The sequence below is a fragment of the Drechmeria coniospora genome, chromosome 03 (assembly GCF_001625195.1).
Source record: "Drechmeria coniospora strain ARSEF 6962 chromosome 03, whole genome shotgun sequence".
NCBI classification, from domain to species: Eukaryota; Fungi; Ascomycota; class Sordariomycetes; order Hypocreales; family Ophiocordycipitaceae; genus Drechmeria; species Drechmeria coniospora.
Genome location: NC_054391.1, coordinates 8,918,016 through 8,935,417, shown reverse-complemented (window position 1 = coordinate 8,935,417; position 17,402 = coordinate 8,918,016). Strand labels below are relative to the sequence as shown.

The 17,402-nt window shown below is 56.8% G+C and overlaps 6 protein-coding genes across 6 annotated transcripts; 5 read left to right on the top strand and 1 right to left on the bottom strand.

The window, feature by feature from the left end:
* Positions 1–24: 24 nt before the first annotated feature.
* DCS_08072 (uncharacterized protein) lies at positions 25–858 on the top strand (the record flags this gene model as incomplete). The annotated part of the gene is made up of 1 exon (XM_040805354.1): positions 25–858. The coding sequence occupies one exon, from the start codon at positions 25–27 to the stop codon at positions 856–858; it is 834 nt and encodes a 277-aa protein (XP_040655458.1).
* Positions 859–2,703: 1,845 nt separating this feature from the next.
* On the top strand, positions 2,704–4,023 carry DCS_08071 (secreted aspartic proteinase precursor; the record flags this gene model as incomplete). The annotated part of the gene is made up of 2 exons (XM_040805353.1): positions 2,704–3,415; positions 3,527–4,023. The coding sequence occupies 2 exons, from the start codon at positions 2,704–2,706 to the stop codon at positions 4,021–4,023; spliced, it is 1,209 nt and encodes a 402-aa protein (XP_040655457.1).
* A 478-nt stretch (positions 4,024–4,501) lies between these two features.
* Positions 4,502–6,754, bottom strand: DCS_08070 (uncharacterized protein; the record flags this gene model as incomplete). Its single annotated transcript, XM_040805352.1, has 3 exons — positions 4,502–5,993; positions 6,053–6,504; positions 6,557–6,754. The coding sequence occupies 3 exons, from the start codon at positions 6,752–6,754 to the stop codon at positions 4,502–4,504; spliced, it is 2,142 nt and encodes a 713-aa protein (XP_040655456.1).
* A 4,246-nt stretch (positions 6,755–11,000) lies between these two features.
* On the top strand, positions 11,001–12,608 carry DCS_08069 (geranylgeranyl transferase type I beta subunit; the record flags this gene model as incomplete). The annotated part of the gene is made up of 5 exons (XM_040805351.1): positions 11,001–11,069; positions 11,125–11,700; positions 11,759–11,804; positions 11,873–12,204; positions 12,282–12,608. The coding sequence occupies 5 exons, from the start codon at positions 11,001–11,003 to the stop codon at positions 12,606–12,608; spliced, it is 1,350 nt and encodes a 449-aa protein (XP_040655455.1).
* Positions 12,609–13,015: 407 nt separating this feature from the next.
* DCS_08068 (cytochrome c oxidase-assembly factor cox-23, mitochondrial) lies at positions 13,016–13,336 on the top strand (the record flags this gene model as incomplete). Its single annotated transcript, XM_040805350.1, has 2 exons — positions 13,016–13,086; positions 13,153–13,336. The coding sequence occupies 2 exons, from the start codon at positions 13,016–13,018 to the stop codon at positions 13,334–13,336; spliced, it is 255 nt and encodes an 84-aa protein (XP_040655454.1).
* Positions 13,337–14,026: 690 nt separating this feature from the next.
* Positions 14,027–17,348, top strand: DCS_08067 (N-acetyltransferase B complex, non-catalytic subunit; the record flags this gene model as incomplete). Its single annotated transcript, XM_040805349.1, has 7 exons — positions 14,027–14,161; positions 14,246–14,530; positions 14,579–14,659; positions 14,717–14,806; positions 14,856–15,220; positions 15,277–16,519; positions 16,590–17,348. The coding sequence occupies 7 exons, from the start codon at positions 14,027–14,029 to the stop codon at positions 17,346–17,348; spliced, it is 2,958 nt and encodes a 985-aa protein (XP_040655453.1).
* Between the last annotated feature and the right edge of the window lie 54 nt (positions 17,349–17,402).

Genomic DNA, 17,402 nt, shown 5'->3' with positions numbered 1-17,402 from the left:
GAGGGTCTCAACATTTTCATCGACATGGACAACCTCGGTGACGCTGCTTTCCAGCCGGTTGCTGCAGGCCAGTCGGTCCATGTCGAGTTTGACATTGCCGAAGCCCACGACCTCTCCGCCGGCGGCACAATCTCCATTCACACCCAAGGCCGTATTCCTTTCGCCTGGGAGGGTCAAAAGGCAATCGCCGGCTCGCTGCCATACAGCTCCAACACGGTCGAAACCGTCATCAACGACACGCTCGCCGCGCCCGCTCTTCTCAGCCGCAGGCTCAACAAGAACGAGATTCGGGCCGAAGTGAGCGGATGCGAGGGCGACAAGCTCGAGGCCATCGAAAAAGCCGTCTCCAACTGCCGATCGTACGCGGCGATTGCCCTCCACGCCATTAAATCCGGGCCCTCCGAACGCATAGAAGAGTACTTTATGGACTCGTCCGAGTCAACGCGGGAAACCGTCGCCGGCGTCTACGAGCGGGTGCACGAGCAATGCAGCTCCTTGAACAGCGGCGCGCCGGCCTCCTGCGCCGATCTCTTCGACCACTGCGAGGTCTCGGGTGCGTTGGCCTACACGCACACCGGCAAGACGATGATTTACTGCGACAAGTTCTTCACCATGCCACCGGTGCCCCGGAAATGTCGTAAGAAGAGCCAGGCGACGACCTTTCTGCACGAGACAACCCACCTCCAGATCGTGAACCGGAACCGTGACCTCGCCTACGGTTACAACAACCTCCGGGAGCTGACCCACGAGGAAGCAATCAAAAACGCCGACACCTACGCTCTATTCGCAAGCGCCTCTGAAATGGACTGCGATATTCCATCCTCGCGATTGGATGAAGGCGCCGAGGACGACGAATAATGGGGGACTGTCGGTATTCATTTCACTTCTTGCATGGGAAAGGCATGCTTCATCATTCAACATGCATTTCAATATCCCTGTTTATATCTATACGCCTGTACGAGCGTTGATTTACTGGAGCGGTGCATGTACATGTAAGTGTCGTGGCCTAAGGGGCACGGAGAGAGCGTTTCTTTGGTCGGCTATCACGGAACTCTTCCCGAGAATGGCTGTCGGGACCGGCCCCACATTGCCGGCCACCTGCCGGACCCGGAGCCCATCTCCGGTCGCGGCCGGCCGCCGAGTTAGGACGCCAACCCGCTGAGTGATGGGTGCAGGTAATGAATAATGACTATAAAATCATTGTAAATCTATGTTCAGACGTATCTTTGTGAAGAATGCGCCATCATCGGAACGCGCAGGAGAAGGGGTCAGGGGCAATGCGTTGGCGTCCATGGATGCGAAAGTTGGGCACGCATGCGATGGCGTGCCTGGACGATAGGGATCACGATTACGCCATACACTGCATTGAAGCTCTTGCATCGTTACGATTCACCTCTTGTGTAATATTCGTTGACCTGTCCGAGTGCCCAAACGTCATACACTTCACCGACTGGACGACCGCCAATGGTAAAGACGCCAACTCTTCCGCAGAGCCGTCCGACCGTCCGGGTTTCTGGTGCCAAGTGCGCCTCGGCAGTTGAAATCCGAGTAACTTCTCGATTGAGATGCAGCTGGTGATGCGATGCTGCCCCACTGCCACGACCATTATTGGACAAACAGGGGATAGATAGAGACTATCGTTGAGACCAACACGGGAGTCGGCATGTCGAGCTGCGGATGGAGACGGGGTTCGCACCCAATCGGATCACCCATAATCATAATGAATTGAACTTGTGGAGAGCAGAGAGTGTCGAGGCTGGATACACGCAGAGACTACCCCTATATCATCAAACTCGAACTGATGGAGTCGAGACCTGACACGCCGAAGCGCGCACTCCCGCCCTGTACAATGTTCCCCAACATCCACACCCATCAACTGGATACTAATCACTGAAGAGCAACAAATTATTACACAGCTAAGCTTTGGCATCATAGAATATTGTTTGGGGTGGGAATTCTCACATTTGACTCGACCGCGGTGTGTCAGGCAATCTACGGTCCCATGAGGTTTTCATAGCTATCGTCGAGACTGGAGGGGTTGTCATCATTCCCGTCTCATGTTTAGTTCGACGTATTGGAATGGCTGATAGAACCTGCCTGTTTCGAATGAAAGTTCCCGACCTGATGTATGCCATATCCTGTCTCGGAGATAGGAACTCCTCCATCTACTGTTCTGGGGCACTATCCCAGTCATTCTCTGTTTCTGCTCGACCACACATGAGCACAATCAGCTGCTCTATGCCCCCATTTTCATCCATAGAGCCACTTCGCTTACGCGGCACCCTCACTGCACTGGCGGCACTAATGGAGAAAACTGTCGTCGTTCCAAAATACCTGCCCGCTTTGGCAGTCCGCTTCATTCACATCCAGAAAGCAATCGCATCCACACTTCGCCAGAAGTGGCACTATGGCAAGTATGGCAGTTAGAGAACAACGGGGATGCTTAAGGCCGATGTGAAGAACTCTCACGAGGCTTGGCAACATACAGAAGTCTTGGGGAGTTTCTTATGGCTCAAGAGTTGTCGGACAACTCCATCTCATCGCTACAAGTGTCAACTGGAAGCGATGTCGATTATAAAACCAGGTCAATGCCTTTGAAAATAACATCACATCACTCGACCAAATCGATCCGTTCACAAGAGCTCGTTTAAACATACATCATTACCCCTGATTCTGGGAACAAGGCCCGTGTTGAAAAATAAAATGCACACTCTTGCTGCTTTTCTCCTCTCCCTTCTTCTCGGGGGCCAGCTTGTCGCTTCCCTGCCGACCGTAGAGTCGCCGGCCGAATTCTCCGTCGTGGCCGCTCGTAATGAAAAGCACAAGCGCCACGGGCCGTCAGCTCTGGCCAAGGCCTACCGCAAGTACGGTAAATCTCTTCCTAATGATCTAGCGGCCGCCGTGGATCAGCTGGAGAAAAGGCAAAGCACCGGCTCCGTCACGACGACCCCCCAAAAGTACGATAGCGAATACCTAGCCGCTGTCCAGATCGGCACGCCGCCTCAGACGCTGCAGCTGGATTTTGATACCGGCTCGAGCGATCTCTGGGTGTTCAGCACCGAGTTGCCTGCTCGAGCCGTCAAGGGGCAGACCCTCTACAATCCCGCCTCCAGCTCGACCGCCAGCCAGCTCAGGGGCGCGAGCTGGAGCATCACGTACGGCGACCACAGCAGCTCGAGCGGGGACGTCTACGCCGATGTCGTCTCCATCGGAGGTCTCAAGGTCAAGAACCAGGCTGTCGAGGCGGCGAAAAAGATATCGGCCCAGTTCACCGCCGACGCCTCCTCCGGACTCCTCGGCCTCGCCTTCAGCTCCATCAACACGGTCCGGCCCAAGAAGCAGCAGACGTTTTTCGACAACGCCCAGTCGAGCCTCAAGAAGCCTGTCTTCACAGCCAACCTCAAGCACCAAGCTGGTGCGTATATGATTTTCTCATCCATCCGTTCCCCGTCGTCTTTCCTGTCCCCCCTTTTCAGCCAACTTCGTTCAGGCAAGTGTTAACACTGCGCCCGATCACAAATACTAGACGGAAAGTACAATTTTGGCTCCATAGATAGCACGCAGTATCAAGGCAAAATCACGTACACGCCCGTCGACAATAGCCAAGGTTTCTGGGCCTGGACTTCTTCGGGGTACGCTGTCGGCAAGGGGGCCGTCAATGACCACCCGATCACCGGCATCGCCGACACCGGCACGAGCCTCCTTCTTCTACCGAGTGAGGTCGTCAGTGACTACTACGCCGATGTTGATGGCGCCGACTACGACGACTCCCAGGGTGGCTTCACCTTCCCGTGCGGAACAAGGCTGCCTGATTTCACTTTTGGAGTCGAGACGTCCACCATCACCGTTCCCGCCTCGTTCCTCAGCTATGCTCCCACCGACGGATCCGGAAAGACTTGCTTTGGTGCCATGCAGAGCAGCGACGAAATTGGCATTTCCATCTTTGGGGACGTCGCCCTTAAGGCCGCCTTTGTAGTCTTTGACGGCGGCAACATGCAGCTTGGCTGGGCCAGCAAGTTGTAATAGCCAGCCGCCAGGCGTGTCCATGTCGACGTGCCTACTGCTACGAGTCGATGGTTCATGTCGGTTGAAACGAACCAGTGTGATTCGCGTCTTTCATCCGAGACAATGGGCATCACGACCTTGTTTCCGTCCCGTGCGAACTGGGCAAGTCTGACGCGTACGAGAGTCACGGCGGACGAGGAGAATACTACTCTGAACGGGCTACACATACGGCAGATGAATAAAACAATTCTATGATCATGTCCATGCTTATCTAGATCGTCAAGATCTCTACGTCTACAATGAAGGGTGCCATGCATTGGCTTTTTTTCCCTCGCCACCACGCATACAGCCCAAACCGGCCAGCCAGCGTGGACAAGCGTCCAACGTTACATGGTTGCTTGCACTGGGGGTATATATTGGATTCCAAGAATCCGGGCCAGGCCTGGCCTAGCCTAATCCTTGACCATTTTGCTCCCACAAGTGACAGGTTGATTCTTCATCTTCTGTAGTCCATCGGAATCTTCTCGTCCTTGCTTGGCTTTGTCGGAACCGTCTCATCCGTGTTTGACTCCATCGGCATCTCGCCCGTGCTCGACCCTGTGGGAATCTCATCGTATAGGATTGACTCTGTCGGAAGCTTTTCGCCCGTGCTCGACCCTGTAGGAATCTCATCGTATAGGATTGACTCTGTCGGAAGTTTTTCGCCCGTGCTCGACCCTGTGGGAATCTCATCGTATAGGATTGACTCTGTCGGAAGCTTTTCGCCCGTGCTCGACCCTGTGGGAATCTCATCGTATAGGATTGACTCTGTCGGAACCTTTTCGCCCGTGCTTGACTCTATAGGAATCGACTCGTCCGTGGTTGAGTTGGTCAAATACGTCGAGTTCGTGGTTGAATTGAATGTGGGCGAAAGTGTCGGATTGATGGGAAGTCGTCCAGGGGAATTCTTCTGCCCACGATTCCGCGACTTTCGCCCCTTGCTGCAACCCTTCTTTCTTCGCGGTCCAGGGACTCGGGTCTTTGACAAGTCGGGCGTTGAGCCAGACAAGTTCGGATTCGGGCCAGACAAGTCCTGCTTAGAGCCAGACGAGTAAGGGCTGCCTGCCTCCTGGTTTCCAGTCCCTGAGGGGGATTGGGTGCCGGAGGAAGTTGTCCCTGGCGTCTCGGAATCTTGCGGGCTGGCCTTGTTTTGCGAGCTGGGCACCGACTGCGACTTCCCAACAGGGGGGTGATCGGGGCAAGTGCATTCGCATTCTCCATCCCCAGATTCATCCGGCATGACCTCGACGCCGGGGTTGATGGGGGATACGGAAGATTTGTACGTGCCTCCGGACTTTTGGCTGCCAGTGGTTCCCGAGTATTGGCTGCCAGTGGTTCCCGAGTCTTGGCCGCCAGTGGTTCCCGTGTTGTAGTTGCCAGCGGTTCCCGACTTGCGGTTGCCGGTGGATCCCGAGATGTACTCCCTGGTGCTTCCAGAATCGAATTTTCTAGTGGTTTCCGTGTCGTATTTGCTAGTGGTTTCAGAGTCGTACTCGCCAGTGGTTCCCGACTCAGGCGTTTCCGAGTCGAGGCCCTCAGGGCCAGAAGGAGACACTGGGATCGTCGGATAAGTGGCATTCGTGTGATTCCTGCCATTCGAGTACTTGAACGAAGGACGAGACGGATCGTGAGGAAGTCGCTGGGGGGATGCGCGCGAACCGGTTGGGATAGGATAGTCCGATTCGGCGGGAGAGTCGGGCTCGGCGGCGGGAGATTCAGGCTCGGAGGCGGGAGAGTAGGGCTCGGCGGCGGGAGAGTAGGACTCGGCGGCGGGAGAGTCAGGCTCGGCGGCGGGCTTGGGGCCAGGAGCGCCGGATGGCGGCGTGGTCAAGGAAGGAGTAATGGTGCCATTCTTTTCCGCAGAAAAGAATCCTCCCTCGCGCAGGCGCTTAAAGGCAATGCGCCTCATTTCAGGGACCTGGCTCTTTTTGAAAGTGACCTTGTCGTTCCTAGGTTCGGCATGTCAGCAGGAGCGTGAGGTGAAAGCGGCATCAAGGAAAGCACATACTCAAGATAGGGGGTCATGACATTTGACTTGTCAAGGTTGTCATGTTCCAAGCCGAACAAGTGACCGAATTCGTGGCAGCTCACCATGGCGTTGGCACCCCAGCCGGAATGCTTTCCAGGGATCGAGCCCATGGCAATGGTGGCGCCATCCTGGCTTTCCCCGGTGTATCTATCGCTGGTCTGGTCCTCGATGGAATTACCGCTCAAGTTGGGAACCTTGGCCATTCCCTTGATGCCGTTGGCCTCATTCTTCTGGACGTAGAGAAGATTGATGGTGCTCGGACCACCCTTGTGAACAGATTCCAAGATGGCGTTCCGGCGTTCATCGTCGACACCGCTGAGCTCCTTGCATCTTGCATCGTTGAACTGGTTGAAATATTCCAAGGAGAAGGTGATGTTGGCTATGGCGAATCGTTGACTTGTTTTGCCGAGGAGCTTTTCCATCGACTCCATCTACGCGAGGGTTAGCACGAATCAGTCTTGGTCGGTGGAGCGAGCGTCCTACATCGGCACACTTTGCGTTGTTCGAGCAGCAGAGGTGAGCGGCGACGGACAAGGTGACCATTTGGCCGTGATCTTCCGGGTCAGGTTGGAGATCTCTCGACTGGTGCTGGTGCGTGCCGGGCTCGTGCTGCTCTCCGGTTGCGCAAGCCGTGGCAGTCGCAGCCAAGAGGCCGGACTGAAGGAGTAGTGGAATCCGCATCGGTCGAGGTGATGACTGTTTGTGTTTGTCTGGACAAGAAGGGATTGAGATGTGGAAGTAGAATCGAGTCTACGTACTTGGTAGCCTCTTTCGTCGAAATGTTTGAAGGGGGGCATCGACTTTTAAGAGTTTGGTCGACGGGAAAAGGTCGAGCGACGACGGGGACGGCGTGTCGGAACGGTAACTCCTTAATTAAAGCGAGCCACTACGTCCTACACGGCCGCCGGTGTGGGTGGAGGAGGGAGGCATCTCGTGAACCGAAGAGGGCAAGGGGAGCTGACTGACGACTGAGGCATGACGGTCGACGGCGATGGAGGGTAGTTGTGAAACATGACATGGGAGGATCGATTAGGCTAGAGCAAGGTCGAGTTGGGGCACGAGGCGTATCAAGACAAGGCGGCGGGAGACTAGGTGCGATGATTGCGGGTGCCGTAGTTGCAGGCGTGGTCATTGCAGATGTCGTGTTGGATGGGGGGGTGTGTTTGTCGTTGGCAAAGTGAGGCACTGCACGGAGCATTGGCGGGGGCTTACTGGTGTGGATGACGTGAGTGCACGAGTAAGTACGAGCAGTCCCTAAATATGCCTATTACTGTACACGCAAGTACTTGGTACATCCATGCCTGCTGCTAACGCAGTCCGAGACGCACCAAGCCTCTGTACTCGAGACGCACTAACCGGAACGAGGCAGGCGGCCCGTCGTCCTGTCAAAGCTGTGACAGACGATGGTGACAGGTTAACAGGTGCAAGCACTGTACATGCAAGTACATGTACTCGCAAAACGCAGCAGCTGCTGGTGCGGGGGTACGTACCGCCGTGCAACCACAGTACTGTAGGGACCAGCATTGCGGAATATTCGCTGTTTCGAAATAATGGGTGTGCGCAGCAGGCCGGCAAGAATTCCCCGCGCAGCGATTACAGCACCTAGAAGAGTGCTCATACCCTGGGCTCGTACACCTACACCCCCACTGTACATGTGCTGTAGGTGTAACTAGCACTTGCACCTACAGTCGCATCCGCATGTACGGAGCACCATTAGGCTACCAACCCCCATCACCGCGTACTGCATTTCTCTCCTCGACGACGGACGATGGCCCCAGTGCGGACGACGCGGAAGATTCTTTCCTGCGGCCTCAGGGATCGCGTGGAACCCGGCAGGCGAGGATACGACGAACACGACTTGCATAAAGCACGTATGGAAGTGAAACGCAACAAACGTCGAGCTCGTATCGGGGTTGATGCCGCAGCAGTGCACGTCCATCCAAGACGGGATGAACCTGCTCTGCATCCTCCCTCGCAACAGCACCCGTCCGAGGCAGCGACAGCGACAAGTGCCGACAGATGAAGCGTAGCATCGCCGCAGCGCCCACGGTTGAGGTATTCCTACGACCGAGGTATTCGCACTTGCTAATGACATCTGGTGCGCACCATGGAATAAACTGCTCCAGCTTTGCCACGCAAGTCGGCCCACTCCGAGGGTCGACAAGGACGACTCGACTGGCATTCCGAGAACACGCCATCTCTTTCAATATCTGACACGAGCGTGCACTACTCGATTTTTTTTGATTCCCCATTCTCTTCGTCTCAGCATGCGACTTGTTCGACCTATGGAGGGCGAGAGATGGTCATGATGTACGTTGAAGCCTCCTATCATGAAACAGTGGGCATGTGCCGCAGTTGTGACATTCATGCCAAACCGCCTGCTGTGCTGGTGTACAAGTACATGAATTCCTTGCTTGTACTTTGTATTAATGCAAGTACAAGTGCCACTTACTTGAAGAGTACTCCGTATAGGTGCAATTAAGTACTGTACTGTAAGTACTCGTACTTGTACGGGTTCTGGAACCTGTACCGCGCACGTGCCCTAGCGGATCGACGAATGGTGGAGGTGCCAATCTCAAGATCTTGTGCAGCAGATCCGATCCCCTCCCCCCGGCAAGGACGCGTTCTACTAATAGCACTCTGTACTTGGCATGTGTTGTCCAGGTTTCTTCGTCGAGTACAGGTAGAGTTCTGCATGCAAGTACGGGGTACCTGCACTTTCACCTAGATCTACACGGTAACTGTACCACAGCATACTTGTGCTTGCAGGTAAGCATTGTACATGGGCCCCAGTCTTTGCAAACAGGCGGTGCCAGGTCTATTAGTTGGAGGATGCCGACCTACTGTACGCAAGTACGAGATGGTAGGTACAGTGGGGTGGCAAAAATGTCGATTCAATTTGTACGAGTAGCGCCACCAAAGCTGAATCGTCACTTTTGTCGAGTCACTGTAATACTACTAGGTAGGTACTACTTAAGCATCTAGTATGTAGCTGTACGTTTGTACTTGCTTCGCACACCCTGTTTTCTCCCCACAGCAGGCTGCATTGCCGGCCATAATCCTCCGTACACTGGGTGCTGGCCTCCATTCCAGCGACACGGCGTCTCTCGGGTACACCCTGCCACTGCCACACCCGCATCCAAAACGACGACGTACCGGGAAACAGGGCTCACGAGATGACGAGGAGTCAAGGAGGAGGTGAATAACAGCACTCGAGGCTACGAGTTGGATTGAAGACATGGACTTGATCTTCTGTTCGCATTCGCGAATCCCCAGCCGGCGAAGCTCAAGTGCATCCACTCCCAGGTGCTCGCGCGCAGTCACACCGCCATGCCATGGCTTGCCACCGGGCCACGAATATGTTGGCACCCTCAAACGCGAGTGTCGTCGTGGGGAAACAATCATGTGTGATTCTGAAACTGTTGATTTTCTTTTTCCCTTCACTCTCGAAACGGAGCATTTTCACCTTTGCCATCGATTCTTACACGGACCGATCAAGGCCCTGGGCGCTGGCAGCACTGGAGAGAAGGGTCCAGCGTGCACAATTGTGCCTGGTACTTCTAGGTGTATGTAGTGGACGCCGTACCGAGCATTGTACGTACTGTACTAGGTAATGTAACAGTGTCTGTGTGGGTGCTTGCAGGGCACTGCCTCTCACAACGGGGTGTCATGGGGTGCCATCTCCTATACTCCTTACAGTACCCGGCGCACGATGAAAAGTAGTGCATGTATCGGTGCATCACGCGCATTCAATCCAATGTGCTTGCTGTATAATACGCCGTACACCTGAAAGTATTCCGTGCAAGTCGTGTCTACTACTCGCAGGCAGACCAGCCGACGCATCAGCACTGACATGGCCAGGGTCTGTCACATCCGCGCTGTCAAGTTCCTGCTTTCCGTCGCAGCTTCACTGCGGGCATTGCCATGGACAACCCGTGGCTGCCACTCACCCATGCCGTCCTCGGGTTTCCCAGCTCACAGAATCCAAAAAGACCTGGCCATCTAGTTGTCTCGAATGCAAGGAGGAGGTGTGTGTTGAAGGTTCCGCCGAGTTGTGACTCTCCGCCAAGTTGCCAGTACTTGAACTGAACTGTGGTTTGGTACCGAGCAGCTGAACTGCACTGCATCACTGTAGCTCGTCCTGCCTGCATGCCTTCAATGGCACCAAGGTGTTGATATTTGGCTGTCCTCGGCTCGTGCTGTACCTACAATTACAGTACATGTGCCGGGCGGATGTACTTGTAGGTGTAGGCAAACTGTACTAGGTACTGTAGGTACGGAGTATTAATCCGTGCTTCTAAATCTAAATCTTACCAGTATTACTACTCCTACACATACTCCGTACTGCAGAATAAGTCCTTGTATTAATAATTACTTACCTTGGTACCTACCTAGTACTCCGTACTGTAAGTACAGAACTCCGTAGTACCTACTAGACAAGTACCAATACAGGTGCGACTACTTGTACTCCGTACTCCGTACTTGCTGCAAGTACCAACTTACTCCAGTACTTTCTTACCTGCAAGTACATACAAGTACGGTACAGCTACTCGACAAAAATGACGATGCAGCTTTGGTGGTGCTACTCGTACAAATTGAATCGACATTTTTGCCACCCCGCTGACCCCTGGGACGCGTATACCAGCCAGCCATGATTGCCTCTGTGCCTTCGTCTCCAGGCTCCCCCCACCTGTATCCGATGGCAGAGATATAGCTTGCAGGTACAGTGCATTTGCAATTCAGCCCGAGGATGTTTGCTGTAGCTTGCAACTGTCGATGACGTCCTATTTGACTGCAACCTTTTCCTGAATAATTGTGCATGGCCTCGCGAGATCGAATAGTCTGCCGTGATGAAGCTCTCTTGTAGCTGTAGCCGCCGCAACTCGCATGCTACCCCTCCAGTGTCCATTCCCACTTTGGGCCGACCATGGCAATTTTCGTCATTCGTCTCCTCCACCTGCTGGTCCTTTCACCCGACGTCGCCGGACGCAGACTCGTCCGCGTGCCGGCATCTTGAATGAGGTAGTCGACTCGACCCTTTGCAACCCCAGGCCCGCCTAACCATGGAGGGCCTCGACAAGGCGAGCCACGTCAGGTACTGGCAGCGCTGCCACGGCAACTTCCTCCCCGCGGCCTACACGGCCAACGACTCATCCCGGCTTACCTTTGCCTTCTTCATCGTCTCGGCCCTCGACCTGCTCTCCTCCGGCCTCGCCGCCGAGGACCGATCCTCCGTCAGGACTTGGGTCCTGAGCCTGCAGCATCCCGACGGCGGCTTCTGCGGCGGTCCCTCGCACGCGCTCGCGGCCGAGGACGCTCCGAGGGGATCCGCAAACCTCGCCGCCACCTTCTTCGCCCTCCTGCTGCTCGCCATGGCCGCCGAGGGCGAGGACGAGGCGAGGGCGGCCTTTGCCGGTGTCGAGAGGGGCAAGCTGCTGCGTTGGCTCGCACGCCTGCAGCGCGACGACGGCAGCTTCGGTCAGGTCCTCTGGGCCGGCGAGCCCCTCGGCGGCAGGGACACGCGCCACAGCTACCTCGCCAGCTGCATACGCTGGATGCTGAGAGGAGACGCGGGGCCGCACGACGTCGACGTCGACGCCATGGTTGACCACATTCGCCGGGGACAGGTGCGTTCCGGCAGCCATCGCTCGACCGTCCCGCCCGCCGCTTGCTGATGGCAGGCAGACGTACGACGGTGGCCTCGCCGAGGCCTCGGAGCATGAATCCCATGGTTCGCCGTCCCCCCCCCTCCCCCGCTCGCTTCGGCACCGCGTGCATCGTCTTACCGTCATGACCTAGCCGGCTATGCCTATTGTGCCGTGGCGGCGTTGCACATGCTCGACCGCCCTTCCTCTGGCTCTCGGCATCGCTCGCACCTTGGGCCGCAATCCGATGCCATGGGCCGAGGAGTGTCGGACCGCCGCCGCCTCGTCCACTTCCTCGTCCACCGGCAGTTTGAGTATCTCGCCCCGCAGGAGGAGCACGACGACGACGGCGGCGGCGAAAACTACATCGAGTCTGCGCTGGGCCGCCTGGACATGACCCAAGGACGCCACTACGTCGGCTACAACGGCCGCTGGAACAAAAAGGCCGATACCTGCTACTGCTGGTGGGTAGCCGCGACCCTCGCCGTACGTTCATCCTCCCGACCACTGCCCTTGACGACGGGCCGACCGACGCCGAGGAGAAAACTAACGGCTTCTGGCAGATGCTCGGCAGTCTCAGCCTCGTCAGCATCCCATCCTCGCGCAGGTACATCCTTGACATCACGCAGAACCGCATCGGCGGCTTCTCCAAGTCTGTCGGTGGACCGCCCGACATTTACCACTCGTACCTCGGCCTCGCCGCCCTCGCTCTCATGGGCGACTCGGAGTTGAAAGAATTTGACGTTGGCCTGTGCTGCAGCAAGGAGACGACGCGCAAGGTTGAGCTTGCGAGAGATGGCTTGATGGCTTCGTCAAGGGAGGGACGAGACGTCGTGAACGGTGATGATGGCTTTTGGGAGACAATGAGAGCGACCTCGCAGGCCAGCTAGTGTACAGTCATCGCTACCTTGCCACCTTTCCACCTTCCCACCTTCCCACCAGTCGTCCGCATTGGTTGAGACGAACCGGTATGCATTTCCAGCGCTACGTGTTTGCTGAGACGTATAATTTTGGAACTCGTGATACGGTCGATCGAGCCTTTCCGACGGTTGCGGCTGGCTGCCTTCCGACAGGACGCTGCTAGAAAATGACCGAGACGCTAACAAAGCCTGCCAGAGAACATGTACAGTGCGAGGCGCACAGGCAGCAGAGGCTAGCTAGTACCCCACTGCCGAACTTCTCCCAGTCCGCCCACCCAACCAACTCCAGCACCGGCGGCGAATCGACAGGTTCGACTTCAACTTGCCAGCAACGACCAACGCCCCGAGAGTCCCTCCTCTCTCTCCCCGTCACAGCCATGGCTGCATCCACTCCGCAAGACTCCCGGGAGGATCCTTGGGACAAGGAGACGAAGCAGAAATTCGAGACGTGAGTCCGCCCGCCGCCGACGGCATGTCGCCACACCCACCCCCGCTTCAGCGGAGCCTAATGCAGGGCCGACGTCAGTAAATCCAAGAGCGAATACTACGACCCGTGCCAGGAGGCCGCTCAGCGGAGCTACAAGTGCCTTTACCGAAACGGTGGCGACAAGTCCATGTGCGGAGATTACTTTCAGTGCGTACCAGATGCCGTTCCGGACGACCGACGTCGGACACGCGGACGGACTGTTGAGGGCTAACAAGAGTGCAGGGCGTATCGCGATTGCAAACAAGCCTGGGTGAGTCGCAGCGCTGCTACTCGAATTATTCTAGTTGCTGACGATGCAAAAAGACGGAGCGGCGAAGGAAAGAAAAAGGCGGCAAGATATGGTAGAGTCAAGTGTGTCCAGAGACCGAAGAACCGAGATGCATGCTGTCACTCCGCGATCCTCCCGCTTCGACAAGATGGGAATCCGAATGGCCATGGCCACGACAAACCAAAATGCGTGACGCCTTGCACATCGGATAGAACGATTCATTGGCCCCAAACGCGACCAAGTCAATCGCGACGAGATGGAGCAACGAAATCCGATTGATCCCAGCGTCCATGGTTTCCAGCCAAGCCCAGGTTGGCGATGTCCTTTGTACACTCCATGTACAAAGCAGTATTTTTTTTTCATCATTGCCAAGCGGCCTGACTGGTATGTTGCCATCGCCAGGCAGGATACGATTGCGTACTCTTTCACATATGCAAGTGTATGCAAGTAGTGGTATGTTGATGCGCTGAGATCCCCGTAGCACGTCTTGTACAGTGCACAAATTTTATGAGTACTGTCCTTACCACGCTGCCCCTCCAACCAAACGTTTGCTCGGCAAAAAAAGAGCTGAGCGTTTGCCTCGCAACAGCCTGGCTGGCGGAAGTTGGGCAACGCCTGCGACAATCCCATGCCATGGGTCGACAACGCCCTCGATTGAGGAACGGAACCGACCTGCAGCTCCAGTCGGCATTTCAAGACGGAAACTGGCCCGTCGTCATCCGCCTGGCCGAGAAGCGCGCTCGCACGTTCAACGACCAGTATTTCGAGGTAGCTCACCGCCGCTGCCACGCGCTCGCTCGCTCCTCTTCCCCTTGGCCGCGTCCGGCTGACCGATTGCGACGGTGAAATCAGATTGTCAAGACGTGTGCCGAGAGCCAGCTCGATGACCCCGTTGCCAAGTTTGCCGCCGCGAGCGCGGTGAGGCAGTTCGTCAAGGACGGCACCGTCGTCAAGGATGTAGATGCCATCGACCTGCTCGAGTGGGCGACCCTTGGCCTCATTGATGAGGATGAGTTCCCGGCAAGTTTGGGTCCGCTCCGAGTCCGCTGTGTCAAGTCCTCGCCCAAGGATAAGATCGCCGTCACCCGCTGTCTGGAGTCCTGCCTGCTGCACTGGGATCTTGTCAGCGCCCAGCAGGTATGCTCACCTCGGCCTCTCCGTGCACGCTGGGCTCTAACGGGCCAGATTGCCGCCATCATCGACCGATCTTTCCCCAACGAGAGATCCTTTCTTTTCTGGAACATTGTCATTACGCATCTGCTGGCGGTACCTTTCTTTCGCTCTCCTCTGCAGTGGCCTGCCCGCATCCACTGACGACCGTAGATGAGCCCCCAGTCGCCGACGGAGAAGAAGAAGCTGTACGGCACGCTTGCTCAGAAGCAGATCGAGAGGGCGGCGCAGCTCGCCGAGCAGGTATCTTCCGACTCTCCGTCCGTCAAGCACCGCTGCTGACCGGTCCCAGGCACGGGCCGTCGCGGCCGACGACGGGCCGCCTCCGCCCCCCGGCCGGGCTGTGCACACGGAGGAGGAGATTCTACTCTTGTACCATGTTGTTGAGACGCACGGCACGACGGCGGATGTTGACAAGCTGCTCGCCAGCCCCATATTCAGCCCCATGTCGCAGTTTCGCCTCGGTCGCAAGGAGCTTCTCGTACGTGTCCTGGCGATGCACCGGGCAAAGGGAGACTGGCACGCCATTTTTCGTCTCTGCAACGACTGCTTGTCCGATGCCGACGAGAACGACGAACCGACGCTGCTCGCCTCCGACTGGCTTGTCTGGCGTCATTTTCTGGCCGCCGCAACACATTTGAAGAGCGTCGAGGCTGAGTACGACGACGGCCCTTGCTCCATTTGGAACGCAGATGACTGACTGCACCATCCAGCACGCAGGATGTTGTCGAGAAGCTTCTTTTGCGGCTTGGAAGGTCAAAGAACCTGCGGCCGTTGCATAGGCGGAATTTGATGTTGGCAAAAGTGTCGCTCGCCTTCCATCTCGGCCCTGGTGAGGCCGATCTGACGGACGGGCACCCCTCGTCCGTGCGGATGCGTGAGTTGATCAACTACATTGATGATCAAAAAACGAGCTCATCGTGCTTCGGTGATGTAAAGGGCTTTGTCGAGAAGCTCGACGCATCGGCCATCAGGCACCTTGGCTACGTTCATGTCCCGCGACTCGCCGACACATTCGGCGATGCTCTTGGCGCTGCGAGATTGCGACTTCTTTCGCTGAAGCTGCAGTATTTGGCATCCACCTGTCACTCGAGCTTCGAAACGGTGCCCGGCGAGAGGCCGAGGTCAAGGTGTACCGTCTGCAACACGCAGTTCGACGCGGCACTTTGCGCCTCCTGCTTGTCTCGTGTTGCCCACGACGCCCTCACGCTGTACAAGTCCATGAGCAAGGAATTTGTCGGCACGCCGAAAGTGGATGAAGAGATCGCGTCTGGGTTGGCCATGGTCGTCGCATTCTGCCACATCAGGCTGGCTTTCAACATTGGACGGCATGGATACGCGCCACCATCTCCGCCGTCGACCCAGCACCTGATTCGAGCCCTTTTCATGCTCGAGCACCACCTCCACCTCAGCCCGAAGCACAGCCAGATCTCGCTCGTGCTCGTTCAGCTGCACCTGTTCCTAGGCTCGGCGCACAGGTCCCGTGAGATCTGGGACGAGCTCGCGGTCAAGCGGACGATTGTCGACTCTCTGGCACCCATATTTTACGACCGATTGTCGACCATTTCTCCCACCGTCATCTCTCCGCTGGATGACTGGGGCTGGCACCTGACGGACACGGTCAAGTCCCACTACAGCGTGTCTCTGAAGCTACGGATGCCGAGGCGACTGATTGACGCGTTCGAGGCCGGAAGCTACGCTAGCATCATCGACATGCCGACGTACATGGAGGATTTGAGGTGGAGCTGCACCAGAGCCATGAGTCTGGTCGAGGAGTCGAGGGCAGGGAGGCTCGTCGGCCAGCCCGACGGTGAGCTGCTTCAGGATGCTCGGTTCTTGGACATGGCCGGCGGACGCGAGCTCAAGGCGGTCATTGACTACGGCTCATTCGCATCGTGGGATTACGGATGCGATTCGCCCACGCATGCCCGGCTCCAGATTGGCCCGGCCCCTTCGGTACGTCGATCGGCACTTGCTATCCTGGTGCGTACTGATCGGTGTCGTGCTTGTGCTGACGGCTGGGTAGAATACGCGATTGCAGCTGTCGCTGCTGTCCGAGGCGTTTCATGACATTCTCGACAGCAAGCCGGCGACGGCGAATAAAAGTTCTGGGTCGGCGACGGGCGCCGACGACGCGTTTGTCCTCGAGATGATGGCGCGGCTTGGCCACTCGTTTCCCAAACTGCTCAGCGACGTCTCGTCCGTGTGCACGACCGCCGAGGTGCTGTACTTTGAGGTCGTCAGCTTGCTCTGCACACTGCTCCCTCTCGGCAGTGGCATCCCCCGGACGAGCGCGCTGCCGGCCGTGTTCGGCCAATTGATCGACTCGGTGCGGACGGGTTTGGAAAGTCTTCAGGCCGCTGCGGCGATGAACCGAGGTGACTCTGTTGAGGCATCGGTCCTGACGTTGGGGTCCATGCACGACATCGCCATGCTGCGAGATGCGGCCTTTGCAATCGTTCTAGCCACTCGATGGACCTTGGACCTGAACGAGCGAGAGAAGGAACGGGATCGATCGGGCGGCAGTAACCTGCACAAGGAGGTGGTGTCGCAGCTGAAGAGCTTGCAGACAGCTGCCAAGACGGCGCTGACGGGGGGCAAGGGGGCTGTCGACGGTTTGAAGAACGGCGTCGTTTCGAGCGCGGGCTTCGCGTCAGCGCTGAAAACGTGGACTTTCGAAGACGACGGCGATCTCACGGACTTGATTGAGGAGGGCACTGTTGTGGAACTCGTCCGGAGCTGGCGCTTGAATATTACGGGTTGGCAGCAGGTAGCATGGGAGTAGACGGGGCGACGAAAGAGCAGATGTTGGACGACGAAGAGTGCAGCCATTTCTTCA